Source organism: Phacochoerus africanus, chromosome 8 (genome assembly GCF_016906955.1).
Source record: "Phacochoerus africanus isolate WHEZ1 chromosome 8, ROS_Pafr_v1, whole genome shotgun sequence".
Classification (NCBI taxonomy): domain Eukaryota; kingdom Metazoa; phylum Chordata; class Mammalia; order Artiodactyla; family Suidae; genus Phacochoerus; species Phacochoerus africanus.
This window is the reverse complement of record NC_062551.1, coordinates 68,820,634-68,842,819: the sequence shown is the minus strand read 5'-3', so window position 1 is coordinate 68,842,819 and position 22,186 is coordinate 68,820,634. Positions and strand designations below refer to the sequence as shown.

General features: G+C 44.5%; 1 protein-coding gene across 3 annotated transcripts in view; it reads left to right on the top strand.

Annotated features, from left to right (window-relative positions):
• Window positions 1-22,186, top strand: part of RERE (arginine-glutamic acid dipeptide repeats) — a 404,974-nt gene that overhangs the window by 171,608 nt on the left and 211,180 nt on the right. For 2 of the 3 annotated variants that reach the window (XM_047791577.1, XM_047791578.1), the window contains exons 3-4: window positions 6,391-6,461; window positions 15,392-15,517. In XM_047791577.1, coding sequence (XP_047647533.1) covers window positions 6,391-6,461; window positions 15,392-15,517 — 197 coding nt within the window. The remainder of the gene's footprint in view (window positions 1-6,390; window positions 6,462-15,391; window positions 15,518-22,186) is intronic. The other variant, XM_047791579.1, reaches the window with a different exon arrangement.

Sequence of the window (22,186 nt, the reverse complement as noted above, 5' to 3'; positions counted from 1 at the left end):
TTCTCAGGCCTTAGAAAGGTAGGTTTAGTCGGGCAGTGAGAGTGAGAGTGGTTTGGAAATTCCCTTCCCTTGTGTCTCTGATGCCCTGAGACACTTTGCTTCGTAGGACAGGTGGCTGTCACTGATTTTGAAAATAGACTCCTTTCCCTTGATTCCCCTTGATTCCCCGTGTCCCCTTAGGCACATAAACGCTGTAGACTTGGAGTAGTTAGTGTAAAAGATACGCATCACTTCACGGGGGTTTGGATGGAAAGCTGGCTAGATTTTTTTGTTTTTGGGGAGCTGGGTGGTCTTGTCTTTTTGTGCTTTTTAGGGCCACACCTGCAGCATATAGAAGTTCCCAGGCTAGGGGTTGAATCAGCGCTGCAGCTGCCGGCCTTTACCATAGCTACAGCAATGCGGGATCTGAGCCATGTCTGCCACCTACACCACAGCTTGTGGCAATGCCAGATCCTTAACCCATTGAGCGAGGCCAGGACTCGAACCCGCATCCTCATGGATACTAGTTGAATTTGTTTCCAGTGAGCCACAGTGGAAACTCCCTAGAATCTTTTTTTTCACAATAGGGATTCAATATGGGTTACAAGGAAGGCTTTTGAAGGAACATTTTTAGAATAAAATGTGGTGATAAGAGTGCTTAAAATGTTCTTTGCTTGAGTAATACAATTGTCAAACCGTGGCTAATGTTTAGCGTATCAGTATAACTAATAAGATTGCTGTTGCTGGCAGGATGATCTTGCTTTTTCTTGTTTTACAGAGTTTTCAAGTCCATGTAGCATAAGATCGATTTGGGAATGAGGGGCGGTTCTTGCGATAGCAGTTATTCTAGAACAACTGGCATTACTTCTTAATGTTAGAAGACAATTGTTTGAGTTAGTCTTTAAGCTGGTGATGCGCTGGAAGATTTTCTGACTCCTAGAGGAGAAAGAAAAATGTGGAACATTTAAACAACTTTTCTTTTAGTTTATTATGAACTGCTTCTCTACCTGCCCCTCGCAACTTGAGTTTTTCTCATAATTTAATTCCTTGTTAGCACTGAGGATAAAGAGAGGTCAGTGTTTGCTAGATGTACATGGCGTTGTGTTTTTAGACAGAAACTGGTGTAAGCTTTGTACTACGAGTTGAGAATCTATAGGCATTTGTATACATGGAATTTGATTTTCATGAAGTTTGAAAAGGATGGAACCAAAGACAGATGTTACTTGAGATCTTAGAACCTAAAAGAAGGTGTCGTCAGTCAATTTTGGTGACAGTTTTCAGGGTCAAACGCAGGATGAGGGTAGGGACTGAAAAGAGGCTGCTTACGTAGGTGCTTTTTGCCCAGTTCTTGTTCCTTTTCCCTTTTTAAGTTCCCTGCTTTTCCGAGACATGTGCGTGTCCCTTCTCCACAAAAGAATCTAGCAGGAAACTGAAAGTAAGAGGTCCTACAGTCGAGTGATTTCTTAAAGACGTATTTATTAGCAGAGAGCCTCCTTGTTGTTGCTATTGCTAGAGCATAGCTGTCTCGTTTGAACCTTGTGTGACCTCTTTTCTGTTTTAATGTTTTCATTCTAGCCCCTTGTTCCCTCCACAGTTTGGAGTGTTCGCTGTGCAGAAGGCAGCGCACAGTTTACAAAGCGGAGGCGTGGTGACGGGTGTGATTGTTGCACAGACGGAGAAATGACAGGAGAGGCTCTCCTGGCTGCCGTGCAGCACGCGTGCATGGGGATTTGGTATCTCGACTTGAGCGTGTGCACAGGCACGGGCCCACGCGTCCCCACACCCGCAGCCTTTTGTACGTCGGAGATTTGGAAACGTCCGTATCGGCTAGTGGGGTGCTCGTGGACCTGATTCTGCCGTGGTCCCCCGATGGGGCTGTTGGGTGTGGAGGCAGGAGGAGGAATCCTGTGTGAGAGGAGGGGAAGCTGGAGCGTGCAGGTCCTGAGGGCCAGCCTCCGTGGCCACCGCTGTGCCACCCAGCTGGCCTCTGGGGGATCTGTGTGTGTGAAAGTCTTTGTTTTTGCGTGCTCTTTGCAGCCAAGGTTTTCTGTAGGAAACCACAGTAGAGTGGCACTGCCAGGCTTTGCAAGGGGGTAAGAAGGTATTTCAGAGATGAATCGGCAGAAATCCATTAATGGAGAGGGAAATTCTTTACTGTGGGGCTGAGCAGCCCTGCTGAGCGTTGCCCAACCAGAGCTTCAATGGCGAGCTCCCAGCGCTGCTGCCCAATTAGTGGGCAAAGCCAGCGTCCACTGTGCTGGTGAGCAGGCTGTCAGGAAGGATGCTGACAGGTTCTTTGTGTTTCAGCCTGACAAACTGCCTGATGCTTCAGGCTGTGGGGTTTACCCTTGAGAGGACCCTGCTCTTGCTCTATTTACATGAACCTGCTGATTTGCTGAGGGTTGGAAAGCAGAGGGCTTTCTTTGCCTCTAGAATCTGCCTTTGGCTGACTTCCTTCTCCCGCTTAGCAAATGCTCTGTTGTTTGCAGATGGCACAAGAGATGCTTGGGCACAAAGCTCTGTTGAGGTTGTGAGAGACAGCCAGAATCGTCCTGTTCAGTATTATTGCCCAAATCATGGACACAGGATTTGAGGTCACTTAATCGTGTGATCCATTTCCAGGCAGAGGCTACATTTTAGAGAATAAATCTTAACCTAGACCCGTGGTTTCATTTCCAGACACCCTGAGTAAAGAAAAAGAATTGTTATCATGTATTGTTTGGAATAATTGATATTGATGGTAATAGCCTCACTCATTTTTCTGGCCCATTTCAGCCTTGCTGATTTTAAGATTAAAAATATATATATTTGCCCTGCAGCAGCCGTTAGCTCAATCTGGTAAATATGCATTTTCATACGGGTAATTTTGAAAATGTGCATTATGCACTTAATGGATCGCATCAGCTTTGCTCAGTTCTTTCAGAACTGCTAGCTTGCTTGCTTGTTTTTTTTTTTAAAGGCTCTTTTTCTTTTTCTCCAAAAAAGGTGTCTGCAGTATTTGTGTTGGCCACAGGGAATTCTCACGTGGAGGACATCGATCCACCTGACTGGAACCAGTGTTATAACTAGCTTCAGACAATCCATGCTCTCATAAATTGCATGAAAATTCTTGGCAAATCATTTGGGCTTTAAAGATTATCGGGCATATATCCCAACTGAGATTTTTAACGCTGCTGTTGACTTATGTTCTCATCATTCCTTCCCAAATAAACCATTTTATTTTTGTGCTGACTATAAACATCTATATGAAGTTACTTTCTTAAATAGGCGCTTAATGAAGAGATACGCGGGAAATATTTCTGAGTATTTGGCCTTATTTAACCTTGTTTTGAAAATCATTGAGTAATAGTTAAGTAGATTTGTGTGGGTTAGGGTTAGGGTTAGGGTTAAATTCCAACTTGTTTTTTTAGAATGTATTCTCTTTAGTTGGATCTCTCTAAATTTTTACAGGAGGGTTAATTAACAAGTTTGACTCTACAGTAATTTTTCCTACTTTTATGTTTTAAATGAATTAGGAAATTTGGGGCAAATCAACACACTATTTTTTTTTCCCGTTTCTATGGCGAATTTGACAAGATGTGCAAAATTTTAATGATCTTGGTCGTTCTGTGTTTTATGACTCTTGATGTAAAATAAACTCTCAATTTTGTCACTTAATTTTGACGAGAGCTTATCTGACTTTTCCCATCATGCTGATAGTCGTTACTTGATGTCGTGACCTGTTTGATAGGTTACGACCCTTGTGCAGTGGCGTCTCACTCTTGGATTCATAGCTGTGGATCAATCTGGGTGGCCATCATAACTTTTTATACAGAAAGAGGTGATTTTTTCATCCAGTAACAAGGCCTTCGTGAGTGAGTGTGGAAATTCCCCACGTGGGGTTTGAGGATCTGCTCTCTTCCGCTGCCTTGTCCCTCAGGGCAGCATTGCTCGGGCTCGGGCTGCAGGGCAGCCTCCAGTAAGACCACAAAGAAGTGTTTGGGCAAAGGGGATTAGTAGTCGCCCCCACAGGTCAGCGTATTCCTTTCCTTCCTTCTCTAACGGATTCATATCCGGGTGTATTTACATCTGATCATTCTCCTGCATGTAACTTTGTAATGAGGAATGAAAGAATATAGATTCCCTCTTTATGTGTAAGTTAACAGCTACTTTATGTCTTTATATAAGAGTGCTTAGGGCAATAATGATTCTATTGATTATGAGAAAAAGAGAAAGCTTTTCTTTGTGTAAAAAGAACAAAGTTAGACATACTCCCTGTCTGACCATCTGTCATTTACTTCAGTTCTGTCTGGTTTTCCCGACACTAGTGTCAAACACCAGTCCTTGGAGGGTACAGAGGATGCAGAAAGGAGTGAGTGTCTTTGAAACTCAAAATTGATAGTGACGTGGGCCCTGCAGACCATCTGATTGCCAAATAACCGACCCAACAGAGGATGTAAATTGTGGTTTTCTATAAAGGAAAGGAAATTTTCCGTTAAGAAACGGAGATGTCATTTCTTTACTGAGGAGCCGTGAGGTAGCTCTCTGTAAGGTTGCAGGGGCGTGTACGAAGGTAAAGAAGCTTTGGCGAGGCTGGGGGTAGGGATGCGGGCGTTTCTTTAGGACGGCGCGGCCCAGGGAGGGCGAGATGTGCTGTAGGGTCGGACCATCAGATGCAGCAAGTTTCTTGTCACAGGGGCTTTACGGAAGCGGAGGTCCTTGGTTAGGAAGGGGCCCTTAGTTGCGAAGCCAGTGACTCATCCGTAGGTGTGCCAGTGTTACAAGATGGAGGAGGAGGTGTGGGGAAGGAGCGGGCATGCGGACGGTGACTGGTTTGCAGGTTGGCGAGATGGGTGCTTAATGGATGTCTAGGTATTTGAAATGTTGGTGGCGAGTACAAATGTTGGTAGGGATTGGAACACAGACATCGGGAACCTTGGGTAGTCCTCCGACTGTGCACATTGGAGCTACAGTGTTTATTTAGGGAATAGGTTTCTTCCATTTTGGCGTGAATACCAAATGGGGAGCAGGCAGAGAAATAGCTTCCACCGTGGGAAGAGAGCTCTGGTCTGTCCCGTGCGGTGATGAACGTGTTGAGGGGTTGTTGCCTGGACATTGATGAGTTTTTTCCTACCCCGCAAGTGCAGATATGGGTTGGGAGATTCTGGACGCCTCAGTGCTTGGCTTTTGGGTTTCTTCTTCCATAATGACCCTGGGCTGCAGAAATCCTCATGTCTTCCGGAAAGTTTCCTGGAGGGAAGTGCCCTTTAGTCGTCAAGTCTGTCTTTGTGGCCTCCCTCTTCGTGGTCTGGTAGTGCCTGTAAGACTTGACTTTCCACGGGATTGAGGGCTCTAGACCTCTGCTCCTTTGCGGGGGGTGGGAGGGTTGGGGGGAACGGGGGAGCGTTTAGCACGTATGAGGAAAGAGAAATCTGCCTGTGTTCTCAAGCACCTGAGTTATTCCAAGACATTTATTTCGAAGGGCTATAAGGAAGGATAAAACAAATGGCGTTTTAAATGTGGGCATTAGGGTCCCTCTCCCCAGAAGGTATGACTGCAGGTGCCTTTACTTCTCAGTAAGTAACACCTCGACTTTCCTATCCTAAGCCTTATGGTGATCTGAGGTTGTAATGTGGAGAATTTTTACATCCTTCCTTTAAAATTACTGCTTCTGTAAAAAAAAATTAATAATGTATCAGCCTGTCATTTAAAAAAGTTAACCTTGAGACTCCAGCTATTGAAAATAATATCCAACCACTGCCATGTCAAATGTCATTTAAGAAAGTGCTCTTCTTCCCTGCGGAAAATGTAATTTGGTTTACTCCATCCCATCTCTGATTTGCTGCCTTGTATTCTTTACTATTAGAAAATAAAATATGTTTATGTTAAAATGTAATAGAAAGTTATCCGTAAGATAATAGATTGGCTTTCTTTTTCTTTCTTCGTTTGGGTGAAAAGGTCATTGTAATAGCATGTTCAAGTTAGTCTTCTTTATGTATTTATTTTTTTCACAAAATATTTACTAAAATTAAGCAGCGCTTGGCAGAGCTGTTTCTTTTTGTGAAGACGAGAGAGCATCGATCTGAGTAAGACATTCAAGGTTTTGTCTTGGTGTGTCACCTTGAGCAGATGATGCCCTTTATCAGAGTTCCTTCATCTGAATACGGATAATCCCGAGGGATTCCTTCTCCCCCTTCTTTAGGGAGACTGGAAACAATAATTCAAGCTTTGCCAAGTTCTTTAAATTACCAGAAAGTTCTCAAAAAGAACCCAAGAGCTGTTGTCTTTTAGCTTAAAAATTATTTGTAATTTAATGATATGACCTTTGTATGTGCTTTGTCATTTGTTTATTTATGCAGTGGCTTTATGGGCCCTGTCTTTGTTCCCTGAAAGGTAAATGCCATTGTTTTAAAATTTCTTTTTCTTTTAAAGACTGTGTGTATATCGAGAGTCGGAGACCAAACACACCGTATTTCATCTGTAGCATCCAAGACTTCAAACTGGTAAGCATTGTTCAATGTGCTGTTGATCCTGCTCTGTGCCTTCTCCCCTCCCGGTTCTCTCTCGGTTCCTTCTCCATCCCATTGACCCGATCACAAGTCACCTTCCGGTCGAGGCTGCCTGGTGACTGTGGCACTCAAAGAAAGCAGGAATCCGTTTCTGTCTTTCCAGTTTTATAACCTGCTGGAAACAAATATTTCTGTAGTTTTTATGCCTTTATCAGCTGTCTTGACAACAGTTTCAGAGGTTTCCCTGTGTTCCTGCCGTGGGTCTTTTGTTCTCAGCCATTGTGAAGAACCTGAAATAAATTTGGGATTGGATGATGAGTTGGGGGAACAAAAAAAAAGGACTGTAAATTGGCCTGAGATCAGTTTTCTGTGGCAGTTGTCATATACTGAGGTATTTTAAGCAGGTACAGGGTGTGCCTTGAACCTTTTGGGGGGGTCTCGCGGTGGTGGAGGTTGGAGGAAGGAAGTTTGGCTGGGGATGGTATAGCCACAGTACTTTGTCATTTTCACAGGTACCTAAGTGTTGATATTGCCTTGTTTTTGGAACCCTGGGTTCTCACACTTGGGGCTTTGGATCCCTGAAATTTGTAGAGGTTTTGCACAGGTGTGTAAATAAACATTCTCAGCTTTAAATAAACAAATACACCTCACCTGTGTCTGTGTAACTACTTTTCAGATGTATTAATATGGTGCTGTGATTTTAAAAAATGAAATGCTTTAATGACAGGACATGGGAAAGATTCACTGTTTATTTTGTATTTTCCTCAGACAATTGATATGTGAAATGCTGTCACTTGTTTGGGGGTCTTTTGAAGCATTGAGTTGTCAAAAAAAGATCCTTGTACTTGAAGGTTGTGAACCACTGTGTATATTTTTAGATCTAGAGGAATCCTCATCCTTGAGCCTTGTGGTGATAGGTGGCAGTATCTGTGAAAGCCGTTATTTCCAGAACCCGGTGTAACTTTCGACAGCGCTTGTGTTCTGACCTTGTCTGTATGTCTAGAGAAGAGCCATGCCGTCTGGGTTCTGCATCTCCTTTGTTTTCAAGTCATTTTAAATGACTCTAAATGTCCAATTAGTATATCCGATTGAGTTAGTTAAAAAGTCGCATGTCATTTATTTTTCTTTATTTGAAAATTATCACGTAGCACATGCTTTTAGTAAGAGAGTAAAATGAGCCATTTACGTCTAAGATTTCTTATTCTGGGTAAACCGCTTTTACCTTCTAGTTGTTTGACAAGGTGGCCTTACGGTTTAATCTTGTAAATCAAGTGCTTTCTATTCAGATTTTATGTCCACATAAAATTTTACCATTTTTAGAAGCCTCTGCTATTTGTTATATGTTGCCTTCCAAAGATTTTTTTTTACACATGCTGCACTGACATCTGAAAATCTGGGTGGTGGCCTTGTTTCCTGAAGAGTTTTCTTTTGCCAGTGGCTGGTGCTGCCGCTCTCTGCCTGCTCACTGTCTTTGTGTGTGGTTTTCACCACATGTAATACCAGTGCACCGCAGAAAAGACGCAGCTGTGAAATGAAATAGCAAGGACTTTTCTTTTACCTGTTACGAGACTGAGCCCCTTTTGTACAGTTTTTGCCCTGTAGCAGGTGCCTTCCTGTTTGGTCGCATCTCTTATGAAATGCTGATCACAATGTGATAGTTGCTGTTGGGGCAGAGGTTCCTGCTGAGCTACAATGATCGCTCAGGGTATTAACAGCAATAAAAGCCGAAGCTTCTGTTGTCAGTATTGGTCTTGTACAGCACATGAAAGCTGTCTGCTAAAACTGTGTGGGAAGTGGGGTGCTGTATGTTCAGACACCTTTCTCTAAGTCACATATTGCTGTGCCTTATGCTTTTGTTTGTGTTCTGTATTCAGCACGAATTCATAGTTGTGTAAGAGTAACAGAGATGCTGATGAAATATCTGCTTCTGGAAGGAGTGTAGTTATTGTCTGGATACCCACCTTCTTTCCTTGGTTCTCAGGGCTCATGAAAAGATAACACAGTAGATGAGAATAACCTCAGGCTTTTCTTCCTTCACCTTACGCAGCCCAAAGGGGAAAAGATAAACAGAAGGAAAGGTACTTTGTTTCTCTGCAAGATTTTAAAAAGAAGACACTGGAGTTGTTTTGCCCATAGCACATACCATGTATGGCAAGTGGAACCATGGAAAACAAAAACCTAGTAGATTAGAAATATTGATTACTTGTGTATTTTTATCTTTTAAACTTTTTTCGTTTTGCGATTTAACTGAGAGATTATTTCTTTGTTGATACCGTGAGTTGGTGTCACGGTGAGCTTTGGCGGCTGGAGTCTGGGGCCTGTCCGAGGCGCTGGGGGAATGCCCTTTACAGGGCAGGTGGCCGGAAGAGGTGGCAGCGGCGGGGCCGGCGGGCAGGGAGTGGGCCGCGCCCAGGCTGCCTCCCGGGATCCTTTTCTGAGGACTCTGTGTCCTCAGAAAAGGACTCTCTCCTGCGGCCAGCTTGAGCGGATTGTGTACCCGAAAGAGCCTGGTCTGGCAACTGCAGCCCTTTCTTCTGCCGGGTTCCCGTAGCTTTTCTAGGTCTCTGTGTGGTGGAGGGTCACACCTTTGAGGGGTTTGTTCCTGCATGAGCCCGGGTCCTCAAGGGGCGTTATATCCCAGAGTGCAGTCAGCAGTGTTTGGGGTTGTAATCAGGGCCCGCGAGAGGCATTTATTCACTGAAAGCCTACTGTGTGTGCTTTGAGCACAGCTCCGCAAGGGGAACCGAAGAATGTGCGGTGTCCCTGCTGGCTCTTAGCTTCTAGTGGGACAGGCAGCGGTGGTCTTCCTGGCTGTCAGTCCTCTCTGAGGACTCTGATGGGACCGAAGTGGAGGAAGCCATTCACTTAATGTCCCAGAAGAAAGATCCCTTCCTTTTGCTAAAAAAACAATACAATTGCACTTTTCAAGAAATCCAGGCCTGAGCATAATAGAATTAATTTGCCCCCTAGATATTATCATGGGTTCTGAGAAGGCTTAACAAGGAGATTATTGAGATTAGCATTTCCATTCGGTTTGACACCCAGGGTTCCTTGTCTGGCTCCAACAGTCATGCTACTTCTTCACTCCTGGAGAAGCGGTTGAAGCCCTTCCTTTAATGTTCTACATGGGGAGTTCCCGCTGTGCTGCAGCGGGTTGAGAATTATCAGTTCTTCAGCTGTTATGTGAAATGAATTTTCATGTGGGATAGGTAATTATTTCAAATATTATTTTGAGCAAACGCTATTGATCATTGTCATTAGAATTAATCCTGGTCTAGAGCTTCCTTGGCGTTGGGGCTACGTCATTAGGGATATCTTGCTATTTCCAGTTGACCTTTTAGGGTTCTGCATGGATGCTTGTGCTCTTGTGTCATTTATGCCCCCGACAGCATACATTCTAAGCGCTGATTTTGAATGTGGAATAGCTGAGGATGCCTTGGAGAAGGCACTTTGTCTGGTACTGCTGTGACTGTGCGGGCCAAGTTATTTGAGTGTTAATGCCTCTGTCTCGTAGCCAGATCGGAGCAGCTGGGGGAGCACCATTTGAAATTCCTTTCTGGTTCCCGGCCTGTACTCCTAACCCTGCACTGACCACCACAGTGCCATAGCTTCCACTCACCATCGAAATCGCCCTCTCTCCACCAGGTCAACTTTCTGAGACGTGTGTTAAAAGCAAGAAGCTGGAGTTCCCGTTGTGGCTCAGTGGTTAGCGAATCTGACTAGGAGCCGTGAGGTTGCGGGTTCGATCCCTGGCCTCGCTCAGTGGGTTAAGGATCTGGCGTTGCCGTGAGCTGTGATGTAGGTTGCAGACGCAACTTGGCTCCCGAGTTGCTGTGGCTCTGGCGTAGGCCAGTGGCTACAGCTCTTATTAGACCCCTAGCCTGGGAACCTCCATGTGCTGCAGAAGTGGCTCAAGAAAAGGCAAAAAGACCAAAAAAAAAAAAAAAAAACCCCCGAGAAACTAACATTGTTAATCAGCTGTACTCCAATATAAAATGAAAGTTAAATTTTTAAAAAAGCAAGAAACTACTTTTCCTCTTTAAGTGAAAACTCAACCGAGATAAATAATTGTCTTCCCTTTTTGGGGGGTGGGGTGGCTAGAGACCTTTCCATAGATAAGGCTGGAGAGAAGGAGGCTTCATTTACAGGTCCTCTGTGCACATACTTGTGTCCACAGAGTGAGTCAATTATCGTTTAAGTCTTATACATTTCAGTTATTTAACCCCAGCTTGGCTAAATGTGACCACTCAGCGCAGAATGTCTGGTGTGTGGGCGTTCCGGTACCAGGTACCAGGTACCGAGTACCAGGCGCATTCCTTTTAGTCTTAGGTAAACTTTGCATAGAAAACTTTCCTGCGAGGAGTGGCAGGAAGTTGCCTTGATTTGCACATGGCTGATTGAGAACTTGAGAGGTCATGCTGGGAGCGGGTGCCTGGCTCCGTGAGTGGCTGTCTTTCAAGACCGTGGCCTTCTCACCTCCCTTCATTTACCTATGAAGTTGGGATATAAAGTACCCGCCCTGCAGATGGCGTGTTTTTAGATAAAAGATCAAGCCTGCAAAGTGGGTAGTGCATGGGATGATCGTGACGTTGACACTTTGTTGGTGCTCTAGGTTTAAGCTTTGTAAGGGCAGATACCTTGTCTGTGTTATTCATTGATGTGTACATTGCATGGCGCATATAAAATCCATGGTAAATATCTACTGAATATTGAATCCAGTGACATTTCAGTGGAAGAAAGCGACTGCATCCAATTTTCAAAGAACGTTATAGTCGTTAGATACAATGCAGACATTAACTTCAAATTAACCTTCAGTTTATTAAACAGGCCACAGAGTTCTGCTTACTTACCTTGAGTTAGCCTGCCGTGTGCAGTATTTTATATACTTAAATAATAAAATTCTAAAAACACTTTAGAACTCAGGTTTTAATTTTCCTAAGGAGGTTTATGTGCATGTAGCCAAAGTCAACATTTTTAGGCATTATTACATTCTGTTTCGAATTTTCCGTATTACTAACTTTTAGCAAAGAAAATGAGGCTTTAGTCCAGGTGTAAACATTCCAGAGGAGGCTGGCTGATAAGCACAGAGCCTTAGGGGTGATGATTTGTGTCTGTGTGCAGCATGCTTGTTTTTCTCTTTTACTTTTTCTTAGTCCCTTGAGTTCTAGCTTGGCGACTCGGATGTGATGTTGGATAATGACATGAAAACCCTTGAAGTCCGTCATCAAGTGTTTTCAGTTTTTGGAAGTGAGGAATTTAAGTCTTACTTAACGAGATTGTGGAAGGGGCAGCAGAGCCAATTTTTAAAAAAGAGTTGTTTCTTTTTGTTAGTTTTAAGTTCTCACCTGTCGGGAGGGAGGGCATCACTGTGACACTGCTCTTCGTATACAGTGATTCCTAGGTTAAGAAAAGGTTGGAGGAGTTCCCGCTGTGGCAAAGAGGGTTAAAGATCTGGCGTGTGTCTGTGGCATTGCCTGTTTGATCCCCGGCCCAGTGCAGTAGGTTAAGGATCCAGTGTTGCCACAGCTGTGGCATAGGTTGCAGCTGCATCTCAGATTCAGTCTCTGGCCTGGGAACTTTCGTGGGCCGAGGGCGAGGATGGAAAAAGGAAAAAAAGAAAAGATTGGAAAAGGAAAATTTTGCCATTTACAGCATATGGTGGTTGGACTTTGGGGGTATTATGCTAGGTGAAATAAATCAAAGAAAGACAGATACTGTATGAAGTCCTATGTGGAATCTAAAAATACAACAAACTAGTGAATACAATAAAAAAAGAAACTCGCAGGTATAGAGAACAAACTGGTGGCCACCCGTGGGAGGAAGAAGAGGGAAAGAGCGAGACAGCGGGGGGTGATGGAGAGACAGGCTGTCGTGGGTGAAGTGTGAGGACATGTTACAGCACAGGGAGCACCCCCATATCCTGCAGTCACTGTAAACAGTCTCATCTTTAGAAATTGCGAGTCACTGTATTGTGCACTGCATGTAATATTGTGCATCATCTGTACTTCACTTCAAATTTTTTTTTTAAAGGAAAAGGTTCACATTACTGATTTGATGCTAGACTATTCTTCTGGAGGCCACCTTTCCCGCTCTTACTTGATTTAAAATAAAGACTGTTGCTTAGTCCATCTCGAGCCTTGCAATGAACTGCACTGGGATACTGGGCTTCCTCCACGCAATGTTTGGGGTAAGCCACCCACAGTGAATATATGGGCAAGGACTGGCTGTCCTTTTCACACATCAGTTTGGACTTCGTAATTTTATTTAACCCTTTAAGAGTCAAGACTAGGATGAAATCACTTAGCTCTGGGTTTGAGGGCCATAGATGAGGTGTTACTGAATATCTGCCCCGCCCACCCCCCACCTCCACCTCTACCCCAGTAGTGGCCCAGTCATGTTCAAAGTTCTTTTGAATCACCTTAACCTTTTTGCATGATATGAAGGTCACTTTATAAAGGGAGGGAGGCAGTGACACAAGGAAAATCCGAAGGAAGCTTTGGGAGTAAATAGCCTCAGAGCATCTTATTGGCCCCATTTATTCAATCTCTGCGGTCTCTTTTCCCTCCTCACGGACAGTCATCGTAGGCTACATGGGATTTAAAGCTACAGTGATTACTGTGAAGTTGGATTATTTCTTTTCTCTTCATTTATTTGGATTTTGGGACTCTAAGAAATCACTGGAAAAAGTTCATTATATTTACTTCTGTAAAATATTTATTTAAAACTGTAGTGTTGCTAAACTTGTTCTCTGTATGTGAAATTTTTTCAATGCAGAAAACTCTGGGTATTCTAATTTTTTTAAAAATAGAGCTTAGGAAAATGTGAGATAATTTGATATTTGCAGAGAGCTGTTGTGCAAGAATATAGGCCAAGTCTTGTCATTCAGATTCTGTTTCTTAGAACTGGAAATTTGTAATTTGTATGTATATGTGGACATTTGTGTTAAGGACCAACTCAAAATTATACAAGAAGAAACCTATTAGAAGAATCAAAAGAAAATTAAGGCAACTGTCAGTATTTTCTGATTCATAAATAACAGTAATGAAGTGCTTTGAAATGATGCCTTTTTAACGTTTAAAACATTTTAATAATTACTTGAACTTTTGTATATTAAATAATGCCAGCATGCTTAGACATCCTTTACGACGTGTCTTTTTTTTATAAAACCCTTGATTTGAGTGAATAACGATTGTGAGCAGTTTTTTTTTTTTTGTCTTTGTTTTTGTCTTTTTGGGGTGGTTTTTTTTTTTTTTTTTTTTGTCTTTTTAGGGCTGCAGTTGCGGCATGTGGAGGTTCCCAGGCCAGGGGTCGAATTGGAGCTGTAGCCGCTAACTACACCAGAGCCACAGCAACACCAGATCTGAGCCGCGTCTACGACCTACACCACAGCTCACAGCAACGCCGGATCCTTAACCCACTGAGCAAGGCCAGGGATCGAACCCGCAACCTCATGGTTCCTAGTCAGATTCGTTAACCACTGCACCATGACGGGAACTCCCAGAAGTTCATTTTTATTTGATGGTTATGATAAAAAAAAATGTTGAGTGCACTGTGCCTCTAGTGCCCAGCTGAATCTTTGATTTGGAGTTTGCAGGGCTGGTCTGGGGCGGAGGGAGGCGTGTGGTGAAGGGGTGGCTGCTGACGCCTGATGTCCACGTGAAGCACATACCTTGTCCCTGCGGCGGTGGGAGTCAGAGACGGAGTCCGGGATGCTCTAGATGGTGGCCTGTGGGAGAGCAAAGGAAACTTCCTGATAAGGACATTCCCAGCATTAGTTCGTTTTCTTCAGATTTGTCTTTTTTGTTTGTTTCCAAAGGCCATAAAAAAACAAGTCATTAATGGAGCATATTAAAATGTAGGGCTCTAGGAAGCTCTTAGAGTCATTCTTTGCTTCTCAAAAGGAATTATTTGAAACAGGACTCCCTAAAAAGAATTTGATATTCAAAGTTTGCTCATCTGTAATTTTAAAACAATGTTAAGAATAGATCCTCGCCTCATCATTTGGATTTTATGGGGCTTTTAGTTCATTTAAAACCATATGCAGTTGGATTGGTTAGGTTTTTGGAAATGTTTTACATGCTGTGGAGTATTTGAAAGGGAATATATCCACACTATTATCTGAGGTATCTTTTTTGATACATAGCAGGACTGTGCTGGCTTTCAGAAGTTGCTCTCTGATCTTTAAATGTTTTAAATGGATTCAAACTTTCTTTAAAAAGAGAGAGAGAGAGACATGATACACACCAAATTGGTTTTTCCCCTAAAAGAAATAATATCTTCCTTGAACTTGGTGCCTGGCCTGCTCACTGTATTTATTTTGTGAACAAATTCAAGCTTGTTTGAATGGTGTCTTTCCCCCTCTGGTATTAAGCCTTTGTCTTTCACTTCACAACTGGGATTTTGAGAAAATGACAGGCTCTTTCTTTGAGTGCCCCCGCCCTGCCCTGCCCCACCCCACCCCCGTGACTGTTTCCCTACCAAGTACATGTCTTATGCCCCTGGCGTTTCAAAGTAGAACGTCTTCTGAAAGCTCAGTTTGTCCACTTGTGGTTTGTTTATAGTTGTGTTTACCTGACCACCATTGCATTTCCGTTTGTATTATAAGCAAAGCATGCCACTGTCACTGTGCTTTGACGCTGTCACGTCTTAACTTGGTTATTTTGAGGGGCACACACCATACTGCTTTCTGACAGGCCCACAGGAAAGTGTGGAGCCAGAGGGTCGCGTTTGCTCACGCTGGAGTAAGGAAACAGCTTTGACTGATGCAGAAAGTCGAACTCTGGTGGTAGCCCAGATTCTCGGGGCTTTCAGAGGCCATCTGCTCACGGATTTGTGCAGATACCTGCTCGTGTGCTGAGTGCCCCTCATAACCAGGGTATGAGGGGACATTGGGCCTGTTAACTTAAAACTGTTTTCTTTTTTAGGTCCACAACTCCCAGGCCTGTTGCAGATCTCCAACTCCTGCTTTGTGTGACCCCCCAGCATGCTCTCTGCCGGTGGCATCACAGCCACCACAACATCTTTCTGAAGCCGGGAGAGGGCCTGTAGGGGTAAGGAGAATCCCGTTTTTAAAAGCCGTCAATATTTTATATCCCATAGGGTATAAAATAGGAATATCACCTCCCTCCCCAGAGCCCCTTTCAAAATGTGCTGTATTGTATGTGTTTTTAAAGGAGTGACAAGTACATGCACAGAGGAAGCAAAATACGGGACTTGCCTTACCCCTCTAGGACAGTTCCAGAGGTCAGCGGGGTTTGGTGGTGTGTGGGGTATTTTGGCGCCAGCAGAGAGCATGCTGGGCTGCTGCAAGGAGCAGGAGCTGGCAATCAGCAGCGAGTGTGGATGTTGGCAACTGAAATGGGGAAAAAAAGGGGGTAAGTTTGAGTCCATGTGTGGAATGTGCATTTCCCCAGGATCACTGGGACTCGTGGCCCGTGAGTCTAAACCGTTTTGGGTGCTGTCTTCCTTAGGTGGCGTTTTGTAGCGTATTGCTCAGAACTAGCTAGGCTTTTCTGCAGTGCCAGGTGTAGAATAAGCATTTTGAAAGGCTTGGGTTGGGGTGGAGAGGTAGGGCTCTCAGCTATACTCGGGTAAATCCTCTGTTACCTCTGTTATGTGGGGCATATGTGAGGTGTAGCGGGGTGCAGGGTCCTTGGTGCTTGTGGGGTGTAGCGGGGTGCAGGGCCCTTGGTGCTGGTGGGGTGTAGCGGGGTGCAGGGCCCTTGGTGCTTGTGGGGTGTAGCGGGGTGCAGGGTCCTTAGTGCTTGTGGGGTGTAGCGGGGTGCAGGGTCCTTAGTGCTTCCTTGGAGCACGGGGCTCGGTGTTCGTGATCCACGATGGTGATTTCTGTGCTGTGTGCCTCACCTTTTCTGAAAGCCGTGTATACGCCTGTCTTCATTTTCCTTCCTTTATGAGGATTTAATGCTGAAGTTTTCTGAAAGACAGGTGTTTATTGTCCTGATTGACTTGTTTTAATCACTAGAGAAGTTTAAGACCTGTCTTTCTCTTGTTGAGTGTATCCTGAGTGTGGGGCTCAAACGCCACCAGAAAATAACACAAGAGAGGAGTCATGCCACGTGCACACACAGTTCAGGATGCTGGCAAGATGCAATGAACTGTTCGTTCACAGTGTGGAAGATGAGTGTCTTCAGACAAGGAAAGAGAGTGCTCCACACGGGCTCTTGCAGCACGTGGGGAGGTTTTGCGAAGGTAGATGGATTTTGAGGAGCTGGGTGTGTTTTTGATCCATCAGTAGCGTGTGGGCAGGCTGCGTCCCTCCAGGTGTAGAGTCACCCTGTCCCTATAAGCAGCATAGGCCGTGAGCCTGGTGGAGCTGCTAGTTGTGAGAAGATGACTGCAGGATGTCAGTGAAGAGCCCAGGTTAGTGGGTCTCGGGAGGCAGAGGTGGGGATGTGAAGTGGGGCCGGATCAGAGAGGTTCATAAAGGTTAGACAGGGCAAGGTTGCACGCGCTGGGGGAAGAGTGCCTGTGCAGGCTTTCATTCCAGGCGAGTCGATTTGCACATCACTGCTTAAGGAGATTCCTTGGGTGGTAGTGCGGAGTGGGGACAGACTGAAGGTTCCAGCTAGATGGCTAGGGCTGCCGTCCATGCACAAAATGAAGAGGATCCAAGACAACGGAGATGGGATGTTAGTAACTTTAAAAAAGTCAGGAATTACTGTCACACCAACGTTCTCATGTTTATCAAGAATTAGACCAGAAAAAAGGTTTTACGTTGTGGAAGCCTTGAAATTCTTGATTAAACAGGCATTCACAATGGAAGGTAAAACCCAGTGTAGTGAATAAAAATCTAATTTTAGTCCTTGGGAGATATTGTCATCCTAAGGGGCAAGTTAATAGAGTCCCGACTTTACCGCTTACTTCAAAGGCCTCCACCTTTCCTACTTAGCATCTTGGTTGTGTGTGTTTATATGCGTATAAGCAGTGGTTTTTATCTTTCAGGCCAGCGTTGTCTTCTCTAGTCAGCATGGATGTCGCCGTTAGACTGTTTCTTGTACCGCAGTAGAGTCACTAGCCAGGAGTTGCTGAATGGATTTAAAATTTTGCCCATGAGACTGATTTTTGGTAAATTCCTTCTGTGAGCATTAGTGATGACTAGTATTTGTTTTTTAGCAGTAAAAATAGTGTGTCCACTGGGGATTTCAATAAAGTCCTGACTGGTGGTGCAGTCAGATACTGTTGTGTGTAGGCTGGAGAAGATGCTGTAACAAGGTGGTAAATCTTTGAGTCACGATGGTGCTGCACAAAGCTAACGTATTGATTGTCCTGTAACAACACTCCATGCTGCCAGAGTCATTTGAGCTGGATCTGAATCGGATCCAGTTGGCACAGCTCCCCTGCATGTGTGCAGCTCTCATAAATTCTGCAGGCACACAGATCCAATACAGTGTAATGAGAGAGCTGCTGGGAGAAGAAATTGATTACAGGGTCGCAGACAATGTCATTAACGTTTCCTGCCATGATACTCCAGATGTCTTCCCTAATAGACGGTTTTCGTTAATTTAGTTTTTAGAGGCTAGCATTGATTGCATCATAATTTCACTTTCTCTGCATATTCAGGTGTCTGTGATCTGTGTTTCTGTACTAATGATGACATCAACTCCTAATATTGAATTTTATTAATTTTTACCTGTTCATCTTCAAAGTGTTTGTGCTGGAAGGGCCACATTTTTACTTGTTCCTGAGAATCGATGAGCTTGGATGTCTTCTAGCAAAAAGTCCTGCTTTGCTGGTCGTTGGGTAGTAAAGGAGGTGAGAAGGCAAAGAAAGCACTGGCCAGATTCTCCCCAGATTGGGCAGAGAGCTTCCTGCACCCTCCAGCTGCTCCCATTATCAGGTGGTTTAACTGGCCTTACGGAGGGCTCCATCCAGAGTAGAGAAGGTGCAGAGACTTAAAGGGACTTAAAATGCACATTTGTGGAGCTCTCGCTGTGGTGCAGTGGGATTGGCAGCACCTTGGGAGCGCCGGGATGTGAGTCTGATCCCTGGCTCAGGAACTCCACATGCTGAGAGGCAGCCAAAAATTGGGGCCTGGGGGCGGGGGGAGGGCACATTTGTTTCCATTGCGGTTGTGGCTCCGGTTGTGGCTCCGCAGGCAGGAGTGCCTGCTGGGTGCACCCATCCTCCTCCACTAGACAACCAGGGGCTGCTTAGGGTATTGAGTTATTTAGCGTTTTTGGTTTTGTGTGTTTAAGGTCTCTGTGTAGTGGCTAACATATGTAAATCAAACACTATTGTAATAGTAGGCTGAGCTATTTAAGACATTATTTTAACTATTGGTTATGTTTTAGGGGCATTGTCCTTTAGAGAAGAATCCTTTTCTCTTGATGAGTTCCTGTGTAACATAGGCCATGTTAGTTAACTTTTCAATAACCCTTAGTTTTCTCACTTTCAAATGGGTGTGGGGTGGCTGTAACGATGAATTAAATGCTTAGCACAATGTATATGCCACACATATACAAAGCGTGAAGCATTATCTGTTATCACACAGAGTTTTGCACAAATTCAGGTTTAAATAAGTTATTAGTTTTGACATTCTTAATCTGCAGTCCACAGGTCCCTAGGTGGTCTGCTTGAGTATAAGAGGGTCTGTGAATTTTCTGAAATTGCTTTGCAAAGTCTTAAACACCTGTGCATTTTCTTGGAGAGAGTATATACTTTTCAACCATGAATGCTAATCAGTAGATTCCTAAAGTGCTGAAAAATTTTAAAGTTAAGTTAAAAACTGGTGCTCTCTATAAAGTCTCTTGAGGTGGGTCACTTAAACCATCAAATCCGCCAGCTGTTTGTTATTGGAGTGGATGGACCGGGCCACTCGGCACATTGCTCCCCTTCACAGAGTTCACGCATACAATCTGTGGGGTTTCTTTCTTTGTTTCTTTTTTTGTCTTTTGACTTTTCTAGGGCCGCTCCCACGGCATATGGAGGTTCCCAGGCTAGGGGTGGAATCAGAACCGCAGCTGCCAGCCTACACCACAGCCACAGCAATGCCAGATCCAAGCTGCAGCTTCGACCTACACCACAGCTCACGGCAATGCCGGATCCTTAACCCACTGAGTGAGGCCAGGGATCGAACCCACAACCTCATGGTTCCCAGTGGGATTCGTTACACACTGAGGCACGACGGGAACTCCTTATTTCATTTTGTACTGAGGAAACCTGAGGTCTGCATTTGTGTAACACGCTGCCTTTGGCGAGTGGCAGGACTGAGGTTTCTTTCGGGACCTGACCTGGGCCCTGAGTGGCCTCCCTGCTCTCCTGCCGCCTCGGGTGCTCCCTGGGTGATCCCTGCCTTGTGGCCCTTTGCCTTCACATCCTCTCCAGGGAGCTCCTCAGCTCCCATGCCACTTGCTCACTTAGGAGGCAGAAGGTGGCCGCCGCCACCGCCGCTGAGAGTTCTCCTTCTGGCCTCTGTCCTGCGCGCATGGGCGGCGGCGGGGGAACCCGTCCAGTGTTGGTGAGTTTCGCTTTCCTGTTAGTTAGCAAGGGTGGTGGTCAGTCTTTCCTCTCCTTTGGCTTAAGTACTGCGTGGCCAGCAAAGCCTGCTGATGAGCTCCCCTTTCACTCCTCGTCACCGCATCCGTGTACATTTGAAAAATAATCCCTGCGGTCTGTGCGGGTGTTAGTCGGCGTTTGTTTCAGGTGAAACCTTGTGCATGTGAGATTTGGGGGCTTGTGTCTCCCTTGGAATAAATCCATTCCCCTGATCCAGAGAGACCTGCTCCCACTAACACAGAGCCCGGAAGCTGGTCCAGTGGCTCCCTCCGAACCCCCACTTCAGGAGGGGCTGTTAGTCTGGAAGCCTGATCTCCACTGTTCTTGACCAGTGGAGGTTCTTACAGCCACCCCATGTGATGCATGCACCTTACTTCTTTTCAAAGCTAAGAATACTCTGTCTAATGTCTAGACTAAACTTTCTGACTGAGCCTCAAACCAGTGTGAAAACAGTGTTATTTTTTGCTTATATAAAGCATTTGTTATTTCTAATGCTGGCACCTTTCATACTTGGATTTGTGAGAACCGTTTAATAATTAAAAGTGAACATTTATTATAAAATGCTATTTTACAAGTAAGGTTGGTCATATCACTTATCTACTCCATACTTATAAAGAATTGGCATCTGGTTGCTTGTTTATATAGGAGTTTTTGAGGATAGCCTGCTTTTTCAGCATGTACTGTGGCTTCTTCCCTAGTTGCCATTAAGTATGCCCCAAATAACTATTGTCTTGTATATTTGTAGGGAAAGGTGTTAAAACCACAGGTGTTTCAGGAAAATTGCCAACACAAATGCCATGTTAATTCAGGGAGTAATCCCTAAACCGAAGGTGGCTGCCGGCTATTGTGGGAATTGGCCTTTGTGCTGCTTCCAGGTGACTTCTTTCCCTTGGGAACAGTGGTTTTCACACCTGCTTTCACAGGGAAGTTGGTTGTCAGTTAATTTGTTCTGAAGGCTATTTGTCCATTATATTCATCTCTCTTTCTTGAAAAAAAAATTTTTCTTCCCCACTAAAAGGGCATCAAGCCGCATTTTCAGCACATAGATTTGGTTAATCTTATTATTTTAGAAAATTGCCTGCTGTTTAAGCAGTGCTTGTGTTACCACAGGTCTGTATGAGGTGTAATGATTTCTTCTAAGCATTACTGAGCTTTCCTTTTTCTTCAGGGTTCATGCATCACCCTCGGTTACTTACAGGCTCTGTTAACAGGCCTGCCTTTTTAGGGCTCTTTCCACTGTTTGAAAATTCCCTAAGCAGATATATGGAGTTCCTAGGCTGTACAAGGTCTCTGGAATCAGTCTTACTAATATATAAATTGCCCCAGCTCTTTTCAGCTTGTGGAAATGGAGCTTGCAGTTTTGTCGAGCTGAACTTTGTTTCTGGTGTCATCCTGCATTTTAGGATATCATAGTGCTTTTGATGATAGTATCTCTTATAAATATCCAGGCTTTCAATTTTTCTTAGGGCTTGGGGTCCAGCTTAAATAATACATCTAAGGTTAATCAATCCTCTTAAGAGTCTAGAAGTTGTTATGCCTCATGCCTGGAAGTTGACATTTTCTGTTTTTGTCTCTGGTCTTGTGTTGTGCAGTTAGATTGAAATTCTGATACTTAATCCCCACCCCCCCTTTTCCCTTTCTTTGTAAATAGATTGTATTTTTAAGAGCGGTTTTAGGTTCACAGAAGACTTGAGTGGACGGGACGGAGATTTTCCCTTGTACCTCCTACCCCGTAGGTGCATAACCTCCCTCCTTAGCAGTATCAGCCACCAGAGCGGTGCCTAGATGACAGTGGGTGGATCTTCACATCCTCATTACATTGTTAGCACCCAGGGTGCACAGTCAACATCAGGATCCACTCTGAGTGTGTTGGGTATTCTTTGGGTTTGGACAAGTTTCTAGGGCTGTGTATTCACCTCCTCACCCCTGGCAGCCATCGATCTCTTTGCTTTCTCCATAGCTTCACCTTTTCCAGAGTGTCCTATGGTGGGATCGTATAGCACAGAGCCTTTCAGACTGGCTTCTTCCACTGAGTGATGGGCACTTGTGGTTCCTCCATGTCTTTTCATGGCTTGACAGTTCATTGCTTTTCGGAGCTGAGTCGTAGTCCATTGTTTGAGTGGACCGCAGTTTATTTATCCTTTTTACCTACTGGAAGACAGCTTTGTTCTTCCAAGTTTCAGCAAGTCATGAATGAAGCTGCT